The sequence below is a fragment of the Oncorhynchus mykiss genome, chromosome 7 (genome assembly GCF_013265735.2).
Source record: "Oncorhynchus mykiss isolate Arlee chromosome 7, USDA_OmykA_1.1, whole genome shotgun sequence".
Classification (NCBI taxonomy): domain Eukaryota; kingdom Metazoa; phylum Chordata; class Actinopteri; order Salmoniformes; family Salmonidae; genus Oncorhynchus; species Oncorhynchus mykiss.
The window spans coordinates 29,346,791-29,370,564 of NC_048571.1; the positions used below are offsets into that span (position 1 = coordinate 29,346,791).

The 23,774-nt window shown below is 41.6% G+C and overlaps 1 protein-coding gene across 3 annotated transcripts in view; it reads left to right on the top strand.

Annotated features, from left to right (window-relative positions):
• Positions 1 to 23,774, top strand: part of LOC110527619 (zinc finger protein 501) — a 174,204-nt gene that overhangs the window by 17,207 nt on the left and 133,223 nt on the right. The window contains exons 2-3 of one of the 3 annotated variants that reach the window (XR_005052561.1): positions 16,315 to 17,276; positions 17,411 to 17,572. The exons of 1 other annotated variant lie outside the window; for it this stretch is intronic. Coding sequence is in view for 1 of the 2 variants with exons in the window: in XM_036983125.1 (XP_036839020.1) it covers positions 13,153 to 13,474; positions 16,315 to 17,171 (1,179 nt within the window). In the remaining variant the exon portion in view is untranslated. Of the gene's footprint in view, positions 1 to 12,884; positions 13,475 to 16,314; positions 17,573 to 23,774 lie in introns of those variants that run through there. One more of the 3 variants, XM_036983125.1, reaches the window with a different exon arrangement.

The following is a 23,774-nucleotide window of genomic DNA, read 5'->3' on the forward strand; positions in this document are numbered from 1 at the left end:
TATATATCTTTTTCCATGTTTAAATTAAATATACCTTCCGGCAACACGGCTCACCCAATGTGATACGGATCTGCTATTTTTTTAGACCTTATAGCTAGAACCTCCATCAGAACCTAGCCATCAGAAGCTAACCAGCTAATTAGCTACTAGCTATTTAGTCATTGTTAGCCACTGCTAGAGGCCTTTGCCTTTTTAGCTCAGACACCAGCCGCTTTTGGCCTGGATAATACCTGCCAGTCTGCACAGCGCAATATCAACCCTGAGCATATCGGACTATTTTTCTCCACTACATCACCATATTCCTGCCGTAAGCTCTGGACCATTACCCCGGATAATCACAGCTAGCTAGCTGCTACCGAGTGGCCCAGCCTCGAACTAGCCTTGAGCCAGGCCCATCTCCCAGCCTGATCACTCGGCTACACAGCTGATGCCTCCCAGACACTTCACCAAGACGACTAGAAGCCACTTCATCACCGGATTCCTGCCGTGAGCTCTGGACCTTTGCACCGGAGTGGCTATAGTGGCTAACGCCCTTGTCCCGAAGCTAGCACCAGTTAGCCCCGAGCCAGGTGCATCTCCCGGCTAGCAAACAAAATTACTCCAGCTACAATACCTCTTTTGCCAATTGGCCTGGACCCTTTGTCAACATGGAACCCCGCCAATCCATCATGACTGGTCTGCCGACGTAATTCCGCCCGATGTGCCCTCAACCGCCCTTTGCAGGACGTCGTGACGCCCTTGTCCCGGAGCTAGCACCAGTTAGCCTCGAGCCAGGAGCATTTCCCTGCTAGCATAGTAACGACTACCTAACGGCTTCCCTGTTTCATATATTCCTGTTCACTGGACCCTATGATCACTTGGCTACATACTGTAGCTGATGCCTGCTGGATTGTTCATTAATCACGGGTCTCGATTTTGTTTATTTGTTTATCTGTCGGCCACAGCCTCGAACTCAGGCCCTGTGTGTAGTTAACTGACCCTCTCTGCCCATTCATTGCCATTTTACCTGTTGTTGTTGTCTTACCTGTTGTTGTCTGAGCTAGCTCTCCCAGTCAACACCTGTGATTGCTTTATGCCTGGCTTTATGTCTCTCTCTGTCAATATAACTTGTATACTGTTGTTTAGGGTAGTTATCATTGTTTTATTTTACTGCGGAGCCCCTAGTCCCACTCAACATGGCTCAGAGTTCTCTTTTGTCCCACCTCCCACACATGCGGTGACCTCACCTATCATAACCGGTGCCTCCAGAGGTTCTACCTCTCTTATCGTCACTCAATGCCTAGGTTTACCTCCACTGTACCCGCACCCTGCCATACCCCTGTCTGTACATTATGCCTTGAATCTATCCTACCACGCCCAGATATCTGCTCCTTTAATTCTCTGTTCACAACACACTAGACGACCAGTTCTGATAGCCTTTAGCAGTACCCTCATCCTACTCCTCTGTTCCTCGGGTGATGTAGAGGTTTACCCAGGCCCTGCGTGTCCCCATGCACTCTCATTTGTTGACTTCTGTAACCGTAAAAGCCTTGGTTTCATGCATGTTAACATCAGAAGCCTCCTCCCTAAGTTTGTTTTACTCGCTGCTTTAGCACACTCCGCCAATCTTGATGTCCTTGCCGCGTCTGAATCCTGGCTTTGGAAGGCCACCAAAAATTCTGACATTTCCATCCCCAACTACAACATTTTCGATCCAGATAGAACTGTCAAAGGGGGATGAGTTGCAATCTACTGCAGAGATGGCCTGCATAGTTCTATCATACTTTCCAGGTCCATGCCAAAACAATTCGAGCTTCTAATTTTAAAAATGAATCTCCAGAAACAAGTCTCACTTTTGCCCCCTGTTATAGAACCCCCTCAGCTCCCAGCTGTTCCCTGGACACCATATGTGAATTGATTGCTCCCCATCTATCTTCAGAGTTCGTTCTGTTAGGTGACCTATACTGGAATATGCTTAACTGTAGCTGTGGCTAACGCCGTCCAACAATCCAAGCTAGATGCCCTCAATCTCACACAAATTTCAAATTTCAAAAAATGTTGAACTAAGAACAGATATAGCCCTTGGTTCACTCCAGACCTGAATTCCCTTGACCAGCTCAAAATCATCCTGTGGCGTACTGCACTAGCATCGAATAGTCTCCGTGATATGCAATGTTTCAGAGAAGTCAGGAACCAATACACACAGTCAGTTAGGAAAGCAAAGGCTAGCTTTTTCAAACAGAAATTTGCATCCTGTAGCTCTAACTCCAAAAAGTTTTGGGACACAGTAAAGTCCATGGAGAATAAGAGCACCTCTTCCCAGTTGGCCACTGCACTGAGGCTAGGAAACACTGTCACCACCGATAAATCCATGATAATCGAGAAATTCAATAAGCTTTTTTCTACGGCTGCCTCCTGTCTACCCCAACCATGGCAAACAGCTCCACACCCCCTGCAGATACTTGCCCAAGCCTCCCCAGCTTCTCCTTCACCCAAATCCAGATAGCTGATGTTCTGAAAGAGCTGCAAAACATGGACCCGTACAAATCAGCTGGGCTAGACAATCTGGACCCTCTCTTTCTAAAATTATCCGCAGCCATTGTTGCAACCCCTATTACTAGTCTGTTCAACCTCTTTCGCATCGTTCAAGATTCCTAAAGATTGGAAAGCATTCTGTATACATCTGGCCCTTTGGACACTGTGTTAACAAACCTCCAAACGAGCTTCAATGCCATACAACACTCCTTCTGTGACCTCCAACTGCTCTTAAACGCAAGTAAAACTAAATGCATGCTCTTCAACTGATCGCTGCCCACACCCGCTCGCCCGACTAGCATCACTACTCTGGACAGTTCTGACATAGAATATGTGGACAACTTCAAATAACTAGGTGTCTGGTTAGACTGTAAACTGTCCTTACAGACTCATATTAAGCATCTCCAATCCAAAATTAAATCTAGAATCGGCTTCCTATTTCACAACAATGCCTCCTTCACTCACGCTGCCAAACATACCCTCGCAAAACTGACTATCCTACCGATCCTTGACTTTGGCGATGTCATATACAAAATAACCTCCAACACTCCACTCAGCAAACTGGATGGAATCTATCACAGTCCCATCCGTTTTGTCACCAATACCCCATATACCACCTTCCACTGCGACCTGTATGCTCTCGTCGGCTGGCCCTGGCTACATATTCATTGCCAAACCCACTGGCTCCAGGTCATCTGTAAGTCTTTGCTAGGTAAAGCTCCGCCTTAACTCAGCTCACTTGTCAGCATAGCAACACCCACCTGTAGCACGCGCTCCAGCAGGTATATCTCACTGGTCATCCCCAAAGCCAACACCTCCTTTGGCCGCCTTTGCTTCCAGGACTCTGCAGGCAATGACTGGAACGAATTGCTTAAATCGCTGAAGTTGGAGACTTATATCTCCCTCACTAACTTTAAGCATTAGCTATCTGAGCAGCTTAACGATCGCTGCAGCTGTACACAGCCCATCTGTAAACAGCCCATCCAACTACCTACCTCATCCCCATGTTTTTATTTACTTTTTTTGCTCTTTTGCACACCAGTATTTCTACTTGCACATCATCATCTGCACATCTATCACTCCAGTGTTAATCTGCTAAATTGTAATTACTTCACTACTATGGCCTATTTATTGCCTTACCTCCTTACTCCGTTTGCACACACCGTATATAGACTTTCTATTGTGTTATTGACTGTACTATTGTTTATCCCTTGTGTAACTCTGTTGTTTATTTGTCTCACTGCTTTGCTTTATCTTGGACAGGTCGCAGTTGTAAATGAGAACTTGTTCTCAACTGGCCTACCTGGTTAAATAAAGGTGAAATTTAAAAAAATAAAAATAAAATACAATCTTAACTTTATTGACAACACCCAAATTGATAGTGTCATTAATGCAGTTCTTCAATAATTACACATAATTCTTAATATTGTAGCAAACATTATATTAAACAGGACATTCAAACCAGCCTTACAATTATAATCCAAAGTAGTGTGAAATGCACTCATAAGCAACCTGTAAATGGAGGTTTCTCCCCTGAGTTTCCCCCATTCACATTCAGAATACATTGTGAAAACTAAAATCTTTGCTCACCATTTTTGCTCCACGCAGATATACTACATCCATAACTATCGGTTTCCTCATTAGTTGGGAGGAGTTTCTACGACTAAATTGCATGTGCATTGCCCTCGTGCCGCAATTTTAGCAAACACAGAAAGGGGCCTATATTGGAGACAAAAAGTTGTCTGGCACACTGCTTAGAGTTTCAACAACATGAATAACTTATGTCTAGTCTACAATCTTAGATGTTACTACTAATGTGAAAACAAGAAAAAAATATGACTATTCTTGCTCATTTTAAGGCAAATGTCAAATAATTTTAACAATCATTACAGATGTCAATTATTGTACAACATCATGGCTATGCTGTTGGCATCACCTTTTACAGTGAATTACCGCTGTTGTGGGCCTTTAACCATCTGTCTGACTTTGTTGTTCACACAGGAGAGACAGGACTACCGTGGATCCTATGGGGAGCCTCAACAACCTCATGATGGCAGAGAAGAGGCAGAGAAGAGTCTCCACATATCAAAACACCTCAAGAAACGCCTGCAGAGATCCACAGGGAAGAGAACTCACTGCTGCTCTGACTGTGGGAAGAGATTCACCTCCACATCAGGCATTAAAATTCATCAGAGAATCCACACAGGAGAGAAACCTTGTAGCTGTGGTCAATGTGGGAAGAGTTTTGCTGCATCTAGCACTCTGAATCTACACCAGAGAACACACACAGGAGAGGAATCTTCTAGCTGTGGTCAATGTGGGAAGAGTTTTGCTGCATCTAGCACTCTGAATCTACACCAGAGAACACACACAGGAGATAAATCTTATAGATGTGTTCAATGTGGGAAGAATTTTGGTAGAACTGGCTATCTGACTCAACACCAGAGAACACACACAGGAGAGAAATCTTACAGCTGTAATCAATGTGGGAAGAGTTTTACTCAGCTAAATGAGTAAAACTCATAAAACCTTATAGCTGTGTTCAGTGTGACAAGAGATACTCTAATAAAATATCTCTGATCAAACGTCAGAAAATACATGGAGTTGTTTCATGCTATCAATGAAATAATTTCACAATTTAGAATGTTTTTAACATTGTAGTTTGAGTATTTTAATGTATTTCACAATGTAGAATCCTGAACGTTTGCCCCATTCAATTGATTTCAGCGTGATTATGGATATTAGCCTTGGGAAAAATCCAGGCTCTGAAATGAAAGAGTTACTGTTTATGTGATTTAACAAAAAGTGTATAACACAAAAAGAGCTGTCTTACACTTACCCCGTTGGTGACCCACTTGAATCAATGCAACACTTCAAAATGTAGCTAGCTTTTTTATACAAGTTGTCATCTAACCAGTGATGTACACATTACTCCCAGATTCCGTGTGGTTTTTGAGCTGTTAGTTTTAACAGGACTTGCAACCTCATCTCCCTCCTCTTGGCACAATTGATTTCAACATGATTTCGTTGAGTGATGACAAATAAGTGTTGCGTTCCTTTGTTTAGTGACCCCTAAATTTAAATGCATCACTCCAAAATGTAGCTGACTGTCTTCTACAGGTTGTCCTCTAACCAGTGAGGTAAAAGATATCTTCCATTTCCATGTGTTTTTTTTTAGTTGTGTTAGTTTCAAAAGCACGAACAATCTGATTTCCCCCCTAATTGATATCAGTGATTTATTGCTACTTGTCAAAACAACAGCATTTCTGGTGCTTGTGTCCATGGTGAGGACAACTTGGTTTTTGGTGCTTATGCAGTTTATAAGGTACTTGTTTTAAAAAATACAGATATTTGTGTACATTGCACATGTTATGTTTAGGTTTTCAATTTATCCCAAACTGTTTCTGCACATTGGTTATTGATTTGGACATGTTATTCCTAGGCTATTCCACCTAGAAAATGTAATTGAAAAGATGTTGAAAATTTGACTATGCAATCAAATATTTCATATTTACATTTCATGAAACATTTAGTAATGATAATTATTCATGCAACCAACTGACAGATTTTTGGGTAAAATTATATTGACATTGTTGCCCTGATTTTAGAATATCAAGGTTAATTCTCAGATGTGCCAACCCAAATGTACTAGAGCATGACATTGGGGACTGGGCTCCGATCCAACAACATACCTATCTAGTGAAACCTGAAAAGAGAGAGAAGCTCCGCGGTGAGGTTGAAAGTTATTATGGATATTGCAGGAGTTTCCTCTTGAAATTAGACATGTCCGTGGTGAGGACAACTTGGTTGCTGTTTGTCTCAAGGGTGGGCAGTCAAAAAGTTCTGTGTTTTGCATTTAGCCAGTGCGTTTCCATTTACTTTGACTGCACGTTTTTCCGTATTGGAGATTTTTTGTTTTTTTGTTTGGGCTCGTTCCAAGGGGATGAGAGTTCTAGAAGATAGTGAGTTTTAGGAAGAAAATGTTTTTTTTCCTTGTTTTTAATTGTTCACAGCCAGTAGACCCCATGTTTATATTGGTGAAGCAATGTAGTTGATTATAATGTGAAATGTAAGTTGTTTTCTGTTGGTGGTAAGCATTCTCTTAAGGTGTTAGTCTTTTGGTTTTTCCATTTCTGTTAGTCAGGATGTATTACACCTGTGCTGGCTTGTCCATCTCGTTAGTGGGAAGGTGTTTCACCTGAGCTGGTCCAGGTTCTATTTAAGAGTGTCTGGCCCAGTGCTCCAGTTGTCTTGATAGATGTGGAGAGTCAACACCTTTAGTTGCTCCACATCCTGTCTTTAAGTTTGGTGTGGGTTTTTCTTTTTGTTTGCCTCTTCTTGGGCAGATTTAGTGGGTCTCATAGTGGGTGTCTTTCATGTCCCAGTTGTTGTTACTAGGCAACTTTCAGTGGACACTGAGAGCAAAACTGCAACATTATGTCTTGTGTGATAAGTTTGTCTCATTTGATATGAAAGAAATGAACCACATTTGGGGATGTTAATCTTCATTTGGTGACCGCTCTTGACGACCTGGGTAAATGGTGCACCAGGGATCCCTCAAACTTGGGATCTCAGGGAGACCACACTTTGGGAAGGGAGCAGATCTGAGAGGCAGTGAGCCGAGTGGATACCAAATCTCAAATGTAGTTTTTAAAAAAAGAGGTGAGCGAAAGACGCAAAGTGTAGTTTTTAGAAAAGCCTCGTAGGCTCTGAGTTTGTATTCCTGTATTTTCCCAGTATGAGTGGAGTTGCTAGATGTATTTTTCCATAAAGTTAGAATGAACCAAGGTGGCTGACTAGCTGTTGATGTTGAAGAAGCCTCCCGTACACTAGATTATATGTCACAGTGGCAGAATCACCTGAAAAATGCACATCACCATCTGCTCACTGGAGTTGGTATCGCAGTTGAGAAAATACTTTCAGACAAAAAGCTAAAAAGCGACTGCCCCTAAAAACCATTGACTCCCTTTGAAAACGGGCTATGTGGCATCAGAAACATTTATTATAGTGTAAGAATATACTACAAAGTGTAGCTAAACAGAATAACTTTGGTCATATCCAGTCAGCACGTACAGTGCCTTGCGAAAGTATTCGGCCCCCTTGAACTTTGCGACCTTTTGCCACATTTCAGGCTTCAAACATAAAGATATAAAACTGTATTTTTTTGTGAAGAATCAACAAGTGGGACACAATCATGAAGTGGAACGACATTTATTGGATATTTCAAACTTTTTTAACAAATCAAAAACTGAAAAATTGTCCGTGCAAAATTATTCAGCCCCTTTACTTTCAGTGCAGCAAACTCTCTCCAGAAGTTCAGTGAGGATCTCTGAATGATCCAATGTTGACTTAAATGACTAATGATGATAAATACAATCCACCTGTGTGTAATCAAGTCTCCGTATAAATGCACCTGCACTGTGATAGTCTCAGAGGTCCGTTAAAAGCGCAGAGAGCATCATGAAGAACAAGGAACACACCAGGCAGGTCCGAGATACTGTTGTGAAGAAGTTTAAAGCCGGATTTGGATACAAAAAGATTTCCCAAGCTTTAAACATCCCAAGGAGCACTGTGCAAGCAATAATATTGAAATGGAAGGAGTATCAGACCACTGCAAATCTACCAAGACCTGGCCGTCCCTCTAAACTTTCAGCTCATACAAGGAGAAGACTGATCAGAGATGCAGCCAAGAGGCCCATGATCACTCTGGATGAACTGCAGAGATCTACAGCTGAGGTGGGAGACTCTGTCCATAGGACAACAATTAGTCGTATATTGCACAAATCTGGCCTTTACGGAAGAGTGGCAAGAAGAAAGCCATTTCTTAAAGATATCCATAAAAAGTGTCGTTTAAAGTTTGCCACAAGCCACCTGGGAGACACACCAAACATGTGGAAGAAGGTGCTCTGGTCAGATGAAACCAAAATTGAACTTTTTGGCAACAATGCAAAACTTGGCGTAAAAGCAACACAGCTCATAACCCTGAACAGACCTACCCCACTGTCAAACTTCAGCAGGGACAGGGAAGATGGTTAAAATTGATGGGAAGATGGATGGAGCCAAATACAGGACCATTCTGGAAGAAAACCTGATGCAGTCTGCAAAAGACCTGAGACTGGGACGGAGATTTGTCTTCCAACAAGACAATGATCCAAAACATAAAGCAAAATCTACAATGGAATGGTTCAAAAATAAACATATACAGGTGTTAGAATGGCCAAGTTAAAGTCCAGACCTGAATCCAATCGAGAATCTGTGGAAAGAACTGAAAACTGCTGTTCACAAATGCTCTCCATCCAACCTCACTGAGCTCGAGCTGTTATGCAAGGAGGAATGGGGAAAAAATTCAGTCTCTCGATGTGCAAAACTGATAGAGACATACCCCAAGCGACTTACAGCTGTAATCGCAGCATAAGGTGGAGCCACAAAGTATTAACTTAAGGGGTCTGAATAATTTTGCACAGCCAATTTTTCAGTTTTTGATTTGTTAAAAAACTTTGAAATATCCAATAAATGTCGTTCCACTTCATGATTGTGTCACACTTGTTGTTGATTCTTCACAAAAAAAATACAGTTTTATATCTTTATGTTTGAAGCCTGAAATGTGGCAAAAGGTCGCAAAGTTCAAGGGGGCCGAATACTTTCGCAAGGCACTGTAACGTCCAATGATGTCGAATTATGGCCGATATCAGGTCTGTTTGTTGTGGCCGCTATTTCGCCCCAAAATACTCATCCCAAATTTGGCTGTTTATAACTATGTAAATGTCTCTCGGACAAGGTGACTTTTATCAATATACACTCTAAAAACTAAAGGTTCCTGGAGTATGCTGTAGGGGTTCTTCAAATTGAAAATGGGGGAACCCCTAAAAGTTATATGAAGAACCCATTATCATGGTTCCTCTAAGAACCTTTTGGGGTTCATTTTTTTTAAACTCCCTGTCCACCCTCCCTCCATTATAAAAACATATTTTAATAACAATATTGACTTAAATCATTAATTGTTTATTTAGTGGCACCACAAATGTGAATTCATATTTACAAAACATATTACCAAACAAAACACATTACAAAACATTTCGACAGACATGTCAGACCATAATAAATAATACATTTACTTTGTGTAGTGCTTTTCATGACATTTCAAATATATATAAATAATGATGTACAATAAAAACAACATACATTAAAAATGAATCATTGGTAAACTAACAATATTGTAGACTTGATGCTAAATACAGATTTTTCAGCTTTAGTGTGTATATCGTATCCACTTTGTTATGTTAGGAAGTTTGCCATCTTTATGACCGGCCCTGGTAACTTCACCCCAACTTCTCTTGTCCCAAAGAACACAGTAACATAAGTGTTTTTCTGACATGTTTCGGAAATTTAAGGGAAAGTAAAAAAATACAGTCCCATGGGGACGTCCTCGAGGGTGTGGATTTTCTCCCCATCAAAGGCCAGCGGGATTTCACTCTGACGGTGAAATGGATTTCCGCCGATGTGCAGTAAAGGAGTGAAGAGCAGTGAAATCTGTGTCAACAAAAGAAAGAAAAGATGAATACACATACAATTAACAAAGAACATAACAAATTGTCAGCTGAAGTTTTATATACGCATGCACACCTACAGTGGGGCAAAAAAGTATTTAGTCAGCCACAAATTGTGCAAGTTCTCCCACTTAAAAACATGAGAGGCCTGTAATTTTCATCATTGGTACACTTCAACTATGACAGACAAAATGAGAAAAAAAATCCAGAAAATCACATTGTAGAATTTTTAATGAATTTATTTGCAAATGATGGTGGAAAATAAGTATTTGGTCGTCAATAACAAAAGTTTATCTCAATACTTTGTTATATACCCTTTGTTGGCAATGACAGAGGTCAAACGTTTTCTGTAAGTCTTCACAAGGTTTTCACACACTGTTGCTGGTATTTTGGCCCATTCCTCCATGCAGATCTCCTTTAGAGCAGTGATGTTTTGTGGCTGTTGCTGGGCAACAGACTTTCAACTCCCTCCAAAGATGTTCTATGGGGTTGAGATCTGGAGACTGGCTAGGCCACTCCAGGACCTTGAAATGCTTCTTACGAAGCCACTCCTTCGTTGCCCGGGAGGTGTGTTTGGGATCATTGTCATGCTGAAAGACCCAGCCACGTTTCATTTTCAATTGCCTTGCTGATGGAAGGAGGTTTTCACTCAAAATCTCATGATACATGGCCCCATTCATTCTTTCCTTTACCCGGATCAGTCGTCCTGGTCCCTTTGCAGAAAAACAGCCCCAAAGAATGATGTTTCCACCCCCATGCTTCACAGTAGGTATGGTGTTCTCTGGATGCAACTCAGCATTCTTTGTCCTCCAAATACGACGAGTTGAGTTTTTACCAATAAGTTCTATTTTGGTTTAATCTGACCATATGACATTCTCCCAATCTTCTTCTGGATCATCCAAATGCTCTCTAGCAAACTTCAGACAGGCCTGGACATGTACTGGCTTAAGCAGGGGGACACGTCTGGCAATGCAGGATTTGAGTCCCAGGCGGCGTAATGTGTTGCTGATGGTAGGCTTTGTTACTTTGGTCCCAGCTCTCTGCAGGTCATTCACTAGGTCCCCCCGTGTGGTTCTGGGATTTTTGCTCACTGTTATTGTGATCATTTTGACCCCACGGGGTGAGATCTTGCGTGGAGCCCCAGATCGAGGGAGATTATCAGTGGTCTTGTATGTCTTCCATTTCCTAATAATTGCTCCCACAGTTGATTTCTTCAAACCAAGCTGCTTACCTATTGCAGATTCAGTCTTCACAGCCTGGTGCAGGTCTAAAATGTGGTTTCTGGTGTCCTTTGACAGCTTTTTGGTCTTGGCCATAGTGGAGTTTGGAGTGTGACTGTTTGAGGTTGTGGACAGGTGTCTTTTTTACTGATAACAAGTTCAAACAGGTGCCATTAATACAGGTAACGAGTGGAGGACAGAGGAGCCTCTTAAAGAAGAAGTTACAGGTCTGTGAGAGCCAGAAATGTTGCTTGTTTGTAGGTGACCAAATACTTATTTTCCACCATAATTTGCAAATAAATTCATAAAAAATCCTACAATGTGATTTTCTGGATTTTCTTCTTCTCATTTTGTCTGTCATAGTTGAAGCGTACCTATGATGAAAATTACAGGCCTCTCTCATCTTTTTAAGTGGGAGAACTTGCACAATTGGTGGCTGACTAAATACTTTTTTGCCCCACTGGGGGGGGGGGGGGGGGGGGCAACACACTGTCTGTGTTTGGTGGACCATTTCAGTTTGTCAGTGATGTGTATGCCGAGGAACCTGAAGTTTTCCACCTTCTCCACTGCGGTCCCATCGATGTGGATAGGGGGGTGCTCCCTCTGCTGTTTCCTGAAGTCCACGATCATCTCCTTTGTTTTGTTGATGTTTGGTGAGAGGTTATTTTCCTGGCACCACACTCCCAGGGCCCTCACTTCCGCCCTGTAGGCTGTCTCATCATTGCTGGTAATCAGGCCTACTACTGTTGTGTCATCTGCAAACTTGATGATTGAGGCTTCCGTGGCCACGCAGTCATGGGTGAACAGGAAGTACAGGAGGGGGCTGAGCACCCATCCTTGTGGGTATCACCACCTGGGGGAGGCCCGTCAGGAAGTCCACGACCCAGTTACACAGGGCGGGGTTCAGACCCAGGGCCTCAAGCTTAATGAAGAGTTTGGAGGGTACTATGGTGTTGAATGCTGAGCTATAGTCAATGAACAGCATTCTTACGTAGGTATTCCTCTTGTCCAGATGGGCAGTGCGATGGTGATTGCATCGTGTGTGGATCTATTGGGGCAGTAAGCAAATTGAAGTGGGTCTAGGGCGACAGGTAAGGAGGAGGTGATATGATCCTTGACTAGTCTCTCAAAGCATTTCATGATGACGGAAGTAAGTGCTACTAGTAGTCATTTAGTTCAGTTACTTTTGCTTTACGGGCTCCCGAGTGGCGCAACGGTCTAAGGCACTGAATCACATCTGGCCGTGAGTCCCATAGGGATGCACAATTGGACCAGCATCGTCCAGGTTTGGTAGGCCGTCATTGTAAATAAGAATTTGTTCTTAGCTGACTTGCCTAGTTAAATAAAAAATATTGTGTGTAGATTGATAAGGGACATTTTCTATTTAATCCAATTTAGAATACGGCTGTAAGGTAACAAAATGTGGAAAAAGTAAAGGGGTCTGAATACTTTCAGAATGCGCTGTAAACTAAAGTTAAAAATATTTAAAAAGTTAAATACATTTAAAATGAACTTGATCTGAAAATAAAATATGATCCTTAACTGCGTTTCCCCTCCAGTCAGCAGACGGCGATGTGCGTCCTTCAGGCGACGCTGCCAACGTGACGTATAATCTAGTGGACGGTTCTTCAGAAACAGCTCGTCAACCACCTCGGTAGCTTGCTAGACAACATAGCCGATAGATTCAAGCTATTTCTACGCTTTCGAAGTATATTAGCTACCCTGTTTTAGACACAGTTCTGTCGTATCTACTTGTTAACTTATTTAATTTAATATTTCGGTATTCTTTATTCGTCAGCTATAGTAGCTGGCTGGTTAAGTTAGCACTAGACTAGTCGCTAATTATAGCTAGCTAGTTAACATCCCCGACCATGAGCTCCCTAAACTACTCTCCTCCTGTTAAAGAAGAGGAGATCTGCTGGACGGAGAAAGAAGCTCTGGGGCTGAACGTTGTCGTGAAAGAGGAGAAGGAATGGGAGGATGTTACAGTTAAACAAGAAGTAGAGGGTGAGGCTGTTACAGTGAAAGAAGAAGAGAAGGACGTTTCAGTGAAAGAAGAGGAAGACGAGTTCAGAGTGAAAGAGGAGGAGGAAGAGAAAGATGATGATGCAGTTTTTGGAGTGAAGAAGGAAGGGGAGATTACTGTCACATTGAAAGATGAAGAGGTGGAGATAGGAGATCTGATTAACACCAGTAAGTTCCGCCTTAAATAGTTTTTGTTCACTTTGGATATTCGGAGTTGGCTTGTCAATACCTCTTCAACGGAGGGCCCTGGGATGATATCTGATATGTCTAGAATCATCAGACGACGTAGAGAGCAAGCTACCCCTTGTTTTCTCCGTTCCGTTTCCAAAAAGTGACTTAACATACATATTTGAGAAGGGTCTAAATGCTGACCGCAGACTGGGGGCACGACATGTAGTGATTTTTGTGTTGTGATGATTTACTACTCACAATGCCCACAATTTACTACACACAATGCCCCCAGTCTGAGGGTTGTTGACGTCAACCGCCTGTATTCAATGGAGAGAAATGCTAAGCTACTAGCCTCATGGCATGAATATGCATCTGGAGACCACTCCTATAGTGTTTTATTAGAACATTCCGTTCTATACAGTCCATCTGATAGAGGTTCATATCTGACAGAGATGTACACACTGTTCTATACAGTCCACCTGGTAGAGGTTCATATCTGACAGAGATGAACACACTGTTCTATACAGTCCACCTGGTAGAGGTTCATATCTGACAGAGATGTACACACTGTTCTATACAGTCCACCTGGTAGAGGTTCATATCTGACAGAGATGAACACACTGTTCTATACAGTCCACCTGGTAGAGGTTCATATCTGACAGAGATGTACACACTGTTCTATACAGTCCACCTGGTAGAGGTTCATATCTGACAGAGATGAACACACCGTTCTATACAGTCCATCTGGTAGAGGTTCATATCTGACAGATGAAAACCTCTTTTAGAAACTTAGAAAGAGGCGGAGTCTAAAGCTGCAACAACTAGGATTTTGGTTTCTGGACAACGAAATACTTTTGATATGAAAACTAATAGAACAGGAGAGAAATGACACAGTGGTGTGTCCAATAGAACATGAGAGAAATGACATAGTGGTGGGTCTAATAGAACAAGAGAGAAATGGCATAGTGGTGGATCCAATAGAACAGGAGAGAAATTACATAGCGCGGTGGGTCTAATATAACAGGAGAGAAATTACATAGTGGTGGGTCTAATAGAACAGGAGAGAAATGACAGTGGTGGGTCTAACAGAACAGGAGAGAAATGACAGTGGTGGATCCAATAGAACAGGAGAGAAATGACATAGTGGTGGGTCTAACAGAACAGGAGAGAAATGACATAGTGGTGGGTCCAACAGGTAAATAAATTGAAATACATTTTCCCAAATGATATAATTTCCCCAAAGAAAGGATTGCCAAATAATTTCCCAATGTGAATGAGACCCCCTTCACCAGTCGGCTAGGCCTCACTCCAACGACAACGGAATGAGAAATGTTTTAAGGTTATACCATGGATAATTTTGCTATTTAATTTTGAATTGTAAGTATCAGCAAAAAATATTTTTAAATTGTTTTGTCAATAAAATATTTGTTCATACTGCTGTAACACATTGGAGAACATTCACAATATGGAACAACAGTAACCATAGTAACACATTGGATAACATTCACAACATGGAACAACAGTAACCATAGTAACACATTGGACAACATTCACAACATGGAACAACAATAACCATAGTAACATTGTTTCCCCCAAAAAATGTAAACGAAGTTTGTTCTGAGGTGTCTGTCCTGTATCTGAGCGATATAATAACAAATATATATATATATATATATATATATATATATATAAAAAACTATTTTTATTTGTCACTAAAGTCTTTCCACATTTTGTTACGTTACAGCCTTATTCTACAATAAATAAAAATCCTCATAAATCTACACACAATACCCAATAATGAAAAGGCATAAATAGGTTTTTAGAAAAAAATCTACATTTATTTTAAGAAAAAACATTATTATTTATTATTTACTTATTTAATATTATTATGTACATAAGTATTCAAACCTTTTACTATGAGACTTGAAATTGAGCTCAGGTGCATACTGTTTCCATTGATCATCGTTGAGATGTTTCTACAACTTGATTGGAGTCCACCTGTGGTAAATTAAGTTGATTGGACATGATTTGGAAAGGCACACACCTGTCTGGCTACCACAGCATTCTGAAGCGATACACCATCCCATCTGGTTTGAGCTTAGTGGGACTATCATTTGTTTCTCAGTAGGACAATCTCCCAACACATCTCCAGGCTGTGTAAGGACTATTTGACCAAGAAGGAGAGTGATGGAGTGCTGCATCAGATGACCTGGCCACCACAATCACCCGACCTCAACCCAATTGAGATGGTTTGGGATGAGTTGGACCGCAGAGTGAAGGAAAAGCAGCCAACAATTGCGCAGCATATGTGGGAACTCCTTCAAGACTGTTGGAAAAGCATTCCAGGTGAAGCTGGTTGAGAGTGTGCAAAGTTGTCATGAAGGCAAAGGGTGGCTACTTTGAATATTCTAAAATATATTTGGATTTGTTTACCACTTTTTTGGTTACTACTTGATTCCATATGTGTTATTTCATGGATTTCATGTCTTCACTATTATTCTACAATGTAAAAAATAGTAAATATTAAGAAAACCCCTGGAATGAGGTGTGTCAACATTTGACTGGTACTGTATATCTCATTAATGTTTTTACCACTTCTTCCAAAGGCAAACATGTAAGGAAAGGTTTTTTTAAATCAAAAGGGATGCTGTCAAAAATGTAAGGAATTGAAATGGATTTACCCAGTCTACAAAGCACTACAGCAACTCTGTGATGACCAGTTCTGCTCTTTTATTGAGGGATCTAGTCTAGATTAAACCTCATAGGAAGACAGTTTAATCATGTGGAGGTTTCATGCAGGTCTCTGTTTAACTAGATACTCTGTTTGTCTTTGGCAGGAGAGAAACCAGACTCTCACTCTGACAGTGGGAAGAGTCCTTCAGGGGAACCAGACCCAGAGATGCCCAAACCAGCCAGACAACACCACTGCTCCCACTGTGAAAAGAGTTTTTGCTGGTTAGGGAACCTAAAACTGCATGAGAGGACACACACAGGAGAAAAGCCTTTCCAATGCTCCCAGTGTGGAAAGAGTTTTGCTGTGTTAGCTAACCTGAAAAGACACGAGAGAATACACACAGGAGAAAAGCCTTATCACTGTTCCCAATGTGGAATGAGTTTTAATCAGGATGGAGACCTAAAAGCTCATAAGAGGAAACACACAGGAGAAAAGCCTTTCCAATGTTCCCAGTGTGGAAAGAGTTTTACTAAGATAGGGCAATTAAAAGAACATGAGAGAATACACAAAGGAGAAAAGCCATTCCAATGTTCCCATTGTGGGAAGAGTTTTACTCGGATAGGAAACCTAAAAAAGCATGCGAGACTACACACAGGAGAAAAGCCTTACCAATGCTCCCAGTGTGGAAAGAGTTTTGCTGTGTTAGCTAACCTGAAAAGGCATGAGAGAATACACACAGGAGAAAAGCCTCATCACTGTTCCCACTGTGGAATGAGTTTTACTCAGTTATGGGACCTTCAAGCTCATGAGAGGATACACACAGGAGAAAAGCCTTTCCAATGTTCCCAGTGTGGAAAGAGTTTTACTCAGATAGGGCACCTGAAAGCTCACGAGAGGATACACACAGGAGAAAAGCCTTTCCAATGTTCCCAGTGTGAAAAGAGTTTTACCATGTTAACTAACCTGAAAAGGCATGAGAGAATACATAGAGGAGAAAAGCATTTTCTGCTCCCAGTGTAAAAATAGATTCTCACGAATGGCAGAACTTAAAGCTCATGAGAGGATACAGAAGAGAAAACCCTTTCCAATGCTCCCAGTCTAGAAAGAATTTTACCTGGTCAAGTAGCCTGAAGGAGCATAAGAGGATAAACACGGTAAAAGTCCTACCACTGCTGTCTGTGTGGAATTCAGAGAACCTGAAATCAAATGAGAGAATAGAAAGAGTGTATTCTGACTTATATTTTTGACTGAGAATTTGTGTTTTTGTTTAGGCCACATGAAATCATATTGTGTATGGTTACACCTGTCTATATAAGGTCTCACAGTTGACAATGCATGTCAGATCAAACACCAAGCAATGAGGTCGAATAAATTGTCCTTAGAGCTCCGAGACAGGATTGTGTCGAGGCACAGATCTGGGGAATGGTACCAAAAAATGTTTGCAGCATTGGTCCCCAAAAACACAGTGGCCACCATCATTTTTTAATGGAAGACGTTTGGAAGACTCTTCCTAGAGCTGGCCACCCGGCCAGACTGCGCAATCGGGGGAGAAGGGCCTTTGTCAGGGAGGTGACTAAGAACCCGATGGTCACTCTGACAGCTCTAGAGTTACTCTGTAGGGATGGGAGAACCTTCCAGAAAGACAACCATCTCTGCAGCACTCCACCAATCAGGCCTTTTTGGTAGAGTGGCCAGACGGAGGCCGCTCCTCAGTAAAAGGCACATTACAGCCTGCTTAGAGTTTGCCAAAAGGCACCTAAAGACTCTCAGACCATGAGAAACAAGATTCTCTGGTCTGATGAAACCAAGATTGAACTCTTTGGCCTGAATGCCTTTCGGCAACCTCCAAGCTGGCAGTCATGTGCCTTTACTGTGGAGTGGATTCCGTCTGCCCACTCTTCCATTAAGTCCTGATCTGTGGAGTGCTGCTGAGATTGTTGTCCTTCCGGAAGGTTCTCCCATCTCCACAGAGGAAATCTGTAGCTCTGTCAGGGTGACCATTGGGTTCTTGTTCCCTTCCCTGATGAAGGCCTTTCTCCTCCGATTTCTTAGTTTGGCCGGGTGGCCAGCTCTTGGAAGAGTCTTGGTGGTTCCAAACTTCCTCCAATTAAGAATTATGGAGGCCGATGTGTTCTTGGGGACCTTCAATGCTGCAGAAATGTTTTGGTACCCTTCCCCAGATCTGTGCCTCGACGCAATCCTGTCTCAGAGCTCAACGGATAATTTATTTGACCTCATGGCTTGGTTTTTGCTCTGACATCCACTGTTACCTGTGGGACCTTATATAGACAGGTGTGTGCCTTTCCAAATCATGTCCAATCAATTGAATTTACCACAGGTGGACTCCAAACAAGTTGAAGAAACATCTCAAGGATGATCAATGGAATCAGGATGCATCTGAGCTCCATAGTCTCATAGTAAAGGGTCTGAATACTTAAGTTAATAAATGTGCAAAAATGTCTACAAATGTATTTTTGGTTTGTCATTATGGGGTTTTGTGATGTCATTATTGGGTATTGTGATGTCATTATGGGGTATTGTGTGTAGATTTGATGTGGGGGAAAAAATCTTCAAGTTTAGAATAAGGCTGTAACGTTAAAAAAAATGCGGGAAAAATGAAGGGGTCTGAATACATTACAAATGCACTGTATACCTTTGGCAGTTTTCTACCGCTGGCAGAGTGTTGTCAAAGTTTTCTACCCCTGGCCGTTTTGTACACAGTCATGTGATACTTGGTATAGAAAAGTCCAATCTTAGGAGGGTACATGGGAGGCACAATACTGTGTGTCTGCAGGTGTCTCTGGTCAAAACCACTGATACAGTTGCCCCTCCACCCTCTGGTGGGATGGATCATGTCTACAGAGAAACCTAGATTCAAATACTTAGATTTGTGTGTATTGGGTATTTGTTGTGAAATTGTTAGATATTACTTGTTAGATAGTTCAGTAATATCGACTCTAGAACCACAAGCATTTCTCTACACCCACAATTATATCTTCTAAACACATGTATGTGACCAGTAAAATGTGATTTGATTTTGATTTGAAATTAACGTCCTATTTATCAAAGGTGCTTTTGGCTGGGGTCAAAATGACTCCAAAGGATTTGAATTTGTTAAAAGTCCATATTTATACAGAAACACTAAACCATTATTTTGATTTATTAAGAACAAGTTGATTGACAAAGTCATGAAAAAATTGAAGAATTGAATAAACCACATTTTGGCTATGATAAAATATATGCCTCTGGTGTCAAAATGATCCATGTCAGAAGTATGGTTCAATGCAAATATGTAGTGGGTGTAAAGTTTGTTTTAAATTCTCACTCATTAAACACGAATCAATCAACACATGCTTCTCTTTGAACGACTTAATAAACTTAATAAATGAAAAATAAACTTTTGGTTCCTCAACTGCGTTGCCCACAACAGTCAGCAAATGGCGAGGTGCGTCTTTTAGGTTCAGGCGACGTGTGTGACGTATAATCTAGTGGACGGGACGCTCCTTCAACAACAACAGCTAGTCAGACACCTCGGTAGCTTTTTAGCAAACATAGCTACAACATTCACGCTCTTTACACTGTTTTTGGTGTATTTTAGTCGCTGTGAATTAAACACACTTCTGTCGTATGTACTTGTTGGCCCATGTAATTATATATTTACGTTGTTTGTCAGCTAGCTGGTTTGCTAGGTTAGCTTAGAACTAGGCTAGTCGCTAATGCTAGCTAGCTAACATCCCCGACCATGAGTTCACTAAGCTACTCTCCTCCTGATAAAGTAGAGGCAGTCTGCTGGACGGAGAAAGAAGCTCTGGTCAAAGAGGAGGAGGAAGAGGAGGCTGTTACAATACAAAAACAAGTAGAGGGTGAGGCTGTTACTGTAAAAGAAGAGAAAGACGTTTCAGTGAAAGACGAGGAAGACGCGTTCAGAGTGAAAGAGGAGGAGGATGTTACATTAAAAGAAGAGGAGGAAGAGAAAGAGGATGCAGTTTTGGGAGTGAAAGAGGAGGAGGGGGAGATGACTGTCACATTGAAAGAAGAAGAGGAGGTTGGATATCTGTTTAACACCAGTAAGGACCGTCTCTGCAGTCATTGAACCAATATGCAGTAAAGCGGTTCTACACTTTAATGTTGTTCTGTAGGAATGGCTGAAGCTACACTGTAATGTGTAGAACATCAAGAGTGGACCATCAACAAAATGTTAACAATTGATTAAATGCATCTAATGACAATGCCTGAAATACTGTAGTCCTCAATATCTCATATTAGATTAGCCCAAGATGTACTCTTAGAGGGGCAATCAGCAGTTGTTACATCCATTTTGCAGCTTAATGACATGTACCCATCTGTTTCTTGAAGAATTCACTTAGAAATGCCTCAGGAGCTTAGATCAACTGTCGTACCCCACCAGAACCCAGAATATAAGCTTTTTTAAAAATGTTTGTCATTAAATATAAACAAACACTGTATATCCTCAAAACATGGTTAAAACTAGAATGTTGATATCATGGAGGGTTGCATTTTTCCAGCCCCATCTCTCAGATTTTTACCGAAATGGGCAGGGAGTACGCTTTGTTATTGTTTCTACTGCTGATTGCTGCCCCCGTCAAAAGGTAATGCAGCTGCACCACCGAGAGCATCCTGACCGGTTGCATCTCCACCTGGTATGGCAACTGCTCGGCATCTACAGAGGCATCTACAGAGGGTAAGGCACTACAGAGGGTAGTGCGAACAGCCCAGTACATCACTGTGGCCAAGCTTCCTGCCATCTGAGGAAAGCCCACAAAATTGTCAGAGACTCCAGTCACCCAAGTTTTAAACAGTTTTCTCTGCTACCGCACAGCAAGCGGTGCCGGAGCGCCAAGTCTAGGACCAAAAGCCTCCTCAACAGCTTCTACCCCCAAGCCATACAACTGCTGAACAATTCATAAAATCGCCACTAGACAATTTACTTTGACCCCCACCCCCCTCCCTTTTGTACACTGCTGCTACTCGCTGGTTGTTTGTTACCTATGCATAGCCACTACGCCCCCACATTCATGTACAGATTACCTCAACTAGCCTGTACCCCCGCACACTGACTTGGTTCCGGTGCCCCCTGTATATAGCCTCGTTATTCTCATTGTGTTACTTTTTATTATTACTTTTTATTTTAGTCTACTTGGTAAATTTTTTCTTCTTCTTGAACTGCTCTGTTGGTTAAGGGCTTGTAAGTAAAGCATTTCACGGTAAAGTCTAAGTTGGTGTCTTGACGGATTTGTAAAAAAAACGGTTTATCTTATAACACTATATACAGTGGGGAGAACAAGTATTTGATACACTGCCGATTTTGCAGGTTTTCCTTCTTACAAAGCATGTAGAGGTCTGTAATTTTTTATCATAGGTACACTTCAACTGTGAGAGACAGAATTTAAAACAAAAATCCAGAAAATCACATTGTATGATTTTTAAGTAATTAATTTGCATTTTATTGCATGACATAAGTATTTGATACATCAGAAAAGCGGAACTTAATATTTGGTACACAAACCTTTGTTTGCAATTACAGAGATCATACGTTTCCTGTAGTTCTTGACCAGGTTTGCACACAATGCAGCAGGGATTTTGGCCCACTCCTCCATACAGACCTTCTCCAGATCCTTCAGGTTTCGGGGCTGTCGCTGGTAAAACTTTCAGACCTCTACATGCTTTGTAAGTAGGGAAACCTGCAAAATCGGCAGTGTATCAAATACTTGTTCTCCCCAAAGTAGCTGATGCATGTTGGACTGTTCATTAATCACGATACTCTATTTTGTTCATATGTCGGCCCCAGCCTCGAACTCAGGCCCTGTGTGTAGTTAACTGACCCTCTCTGCCCATTCATCGCCATTTTACCTGTTGTTGTCTTAGCTGATTAAGATGGTGAGGAAATTACTTTTAAAGAACAACCAGGCATCCTCTACTGATGGGATGAGGTCAATATCCTTCCAGGATACCCGGGCCAGGTCGATTAGAAAGGCCTGCTCGCAGAAGTGTTTGACAGTGATGAGGGGTGGTTGTTTGACCGCGGACCCATAACGGATGCAGGCAATGTGGCAGTGACCGCTGAGATCCTGATTGAAAACAGCAGAGGTGTATTTGGAGGCCAAGTTGGTCAAGGTAATATCTATGAGGGTGCCCATGTTTACGGATCTAGGGTTGTACCTGGTGGGTTCCTTGATGATTTGTGTGAGATTGAGGGATTTCAGCTTGGATTGTAGGACGGCCAGGGTGTTAAGCATATTCCAGTTTGGTCACCTAACAGAACAAACTCTGAAGATAGATGGGGGGGCAATCAATTCACATATGGTGTCCAGGGCTCAGCTGGGAGCTGAGGGGGGTCTATAACAAGTGGCAACAGTGAGAGACTTATTTCTGGAGAGATTAATTTTTAAAATTAGAAGCTCGAATTGTTTGGGCATGGACCTGGAAAGTATGATAGAACTTTGCAGGCCATCTCTGCAGTAGATTGCAACTCCTCCCCCTTTGGCAGTTCTATCTTGACGGATAATGTTGTAGTTGGGGATGGAAATTTCAGAATTTTTGGAGTCCTTCCAAAGCCAGGATTCAGACACGGCAAGGACATGAAGGTAGGCCGAGTGTGCTAAAGCAGCGAGAAAAACAGACTTAGGGAGGAGGCTTCTGATGTTAACATGCACGAAACCAAGGCTTTTGTGGTTACAGAATTTAACAAATGAGAGTGCCTGGGGACACACAGGGCCTGGGTTAACCTCTCTTGGGTACGTGAGACGTTAGCGTCCCACCTCTTCAACAGCCAGTGAAACAGCTGGGCACCAAATTCAAATACAGAAATACTAATTATAAAAATCCAGAAAACATATTTTACATAGGTTTAAAGATAAATCTTGTGAATCCAACCACGGTGTCAGATTTTAAAAATACTTTACGGCGAAAGCATACCTTACGATTATTTGAAAATATAGCCCAGCAGACAAATCATTACAAACAGTAACCAGCCAAGAGTTAGTCAGAAATAGAGATAAAATTAATCCCTTACCTTTGATGATCTTCATATGGTTGCACTCAGCAGACATGAATTTACTCAGTAAATGTTCCTTTTGTTCGTAAAGTCTCTTTATATCAGAAAACCTCCGTTTTGTTTGTGCGTTTTCTTCAGTAATCCACAGGCTCAAATGCAGTCAAAACAGGCAGACAAAAAAATCTAAATTGTATCCTTAAAGTTCATAGAAACATGTCAAACGATGTTTATGTTCAATCCTCTTTTTTTTTTTTTTTCCTAAATAATTGATAATATTTCAACCGGACAATAACGTCGTCAATATGAAAGGTAAACAAGGAAGGCACTCTCTCGGTCGCGCGCATGAAAAAGCTCTGTGACACTTTAGGGTCCACTCATTCAGACTGCTCTTACTTCCTCATTTTTCAGAATACAAGCCTGAAACAATTTCTAATGACTGTTGACATCTAGTGGAAGGCATAGAAACTGCAATTTGAGTCCTAAGTCAATGGATACTGTAATGGCATTGAATAGAAAATGACAAAACCAACAAAACAAACCACTTCCCGAATGGATTTGTCTCAGGCATTCGCCTGCCAAATCAGTTATGTTATACTCACTGACACTAT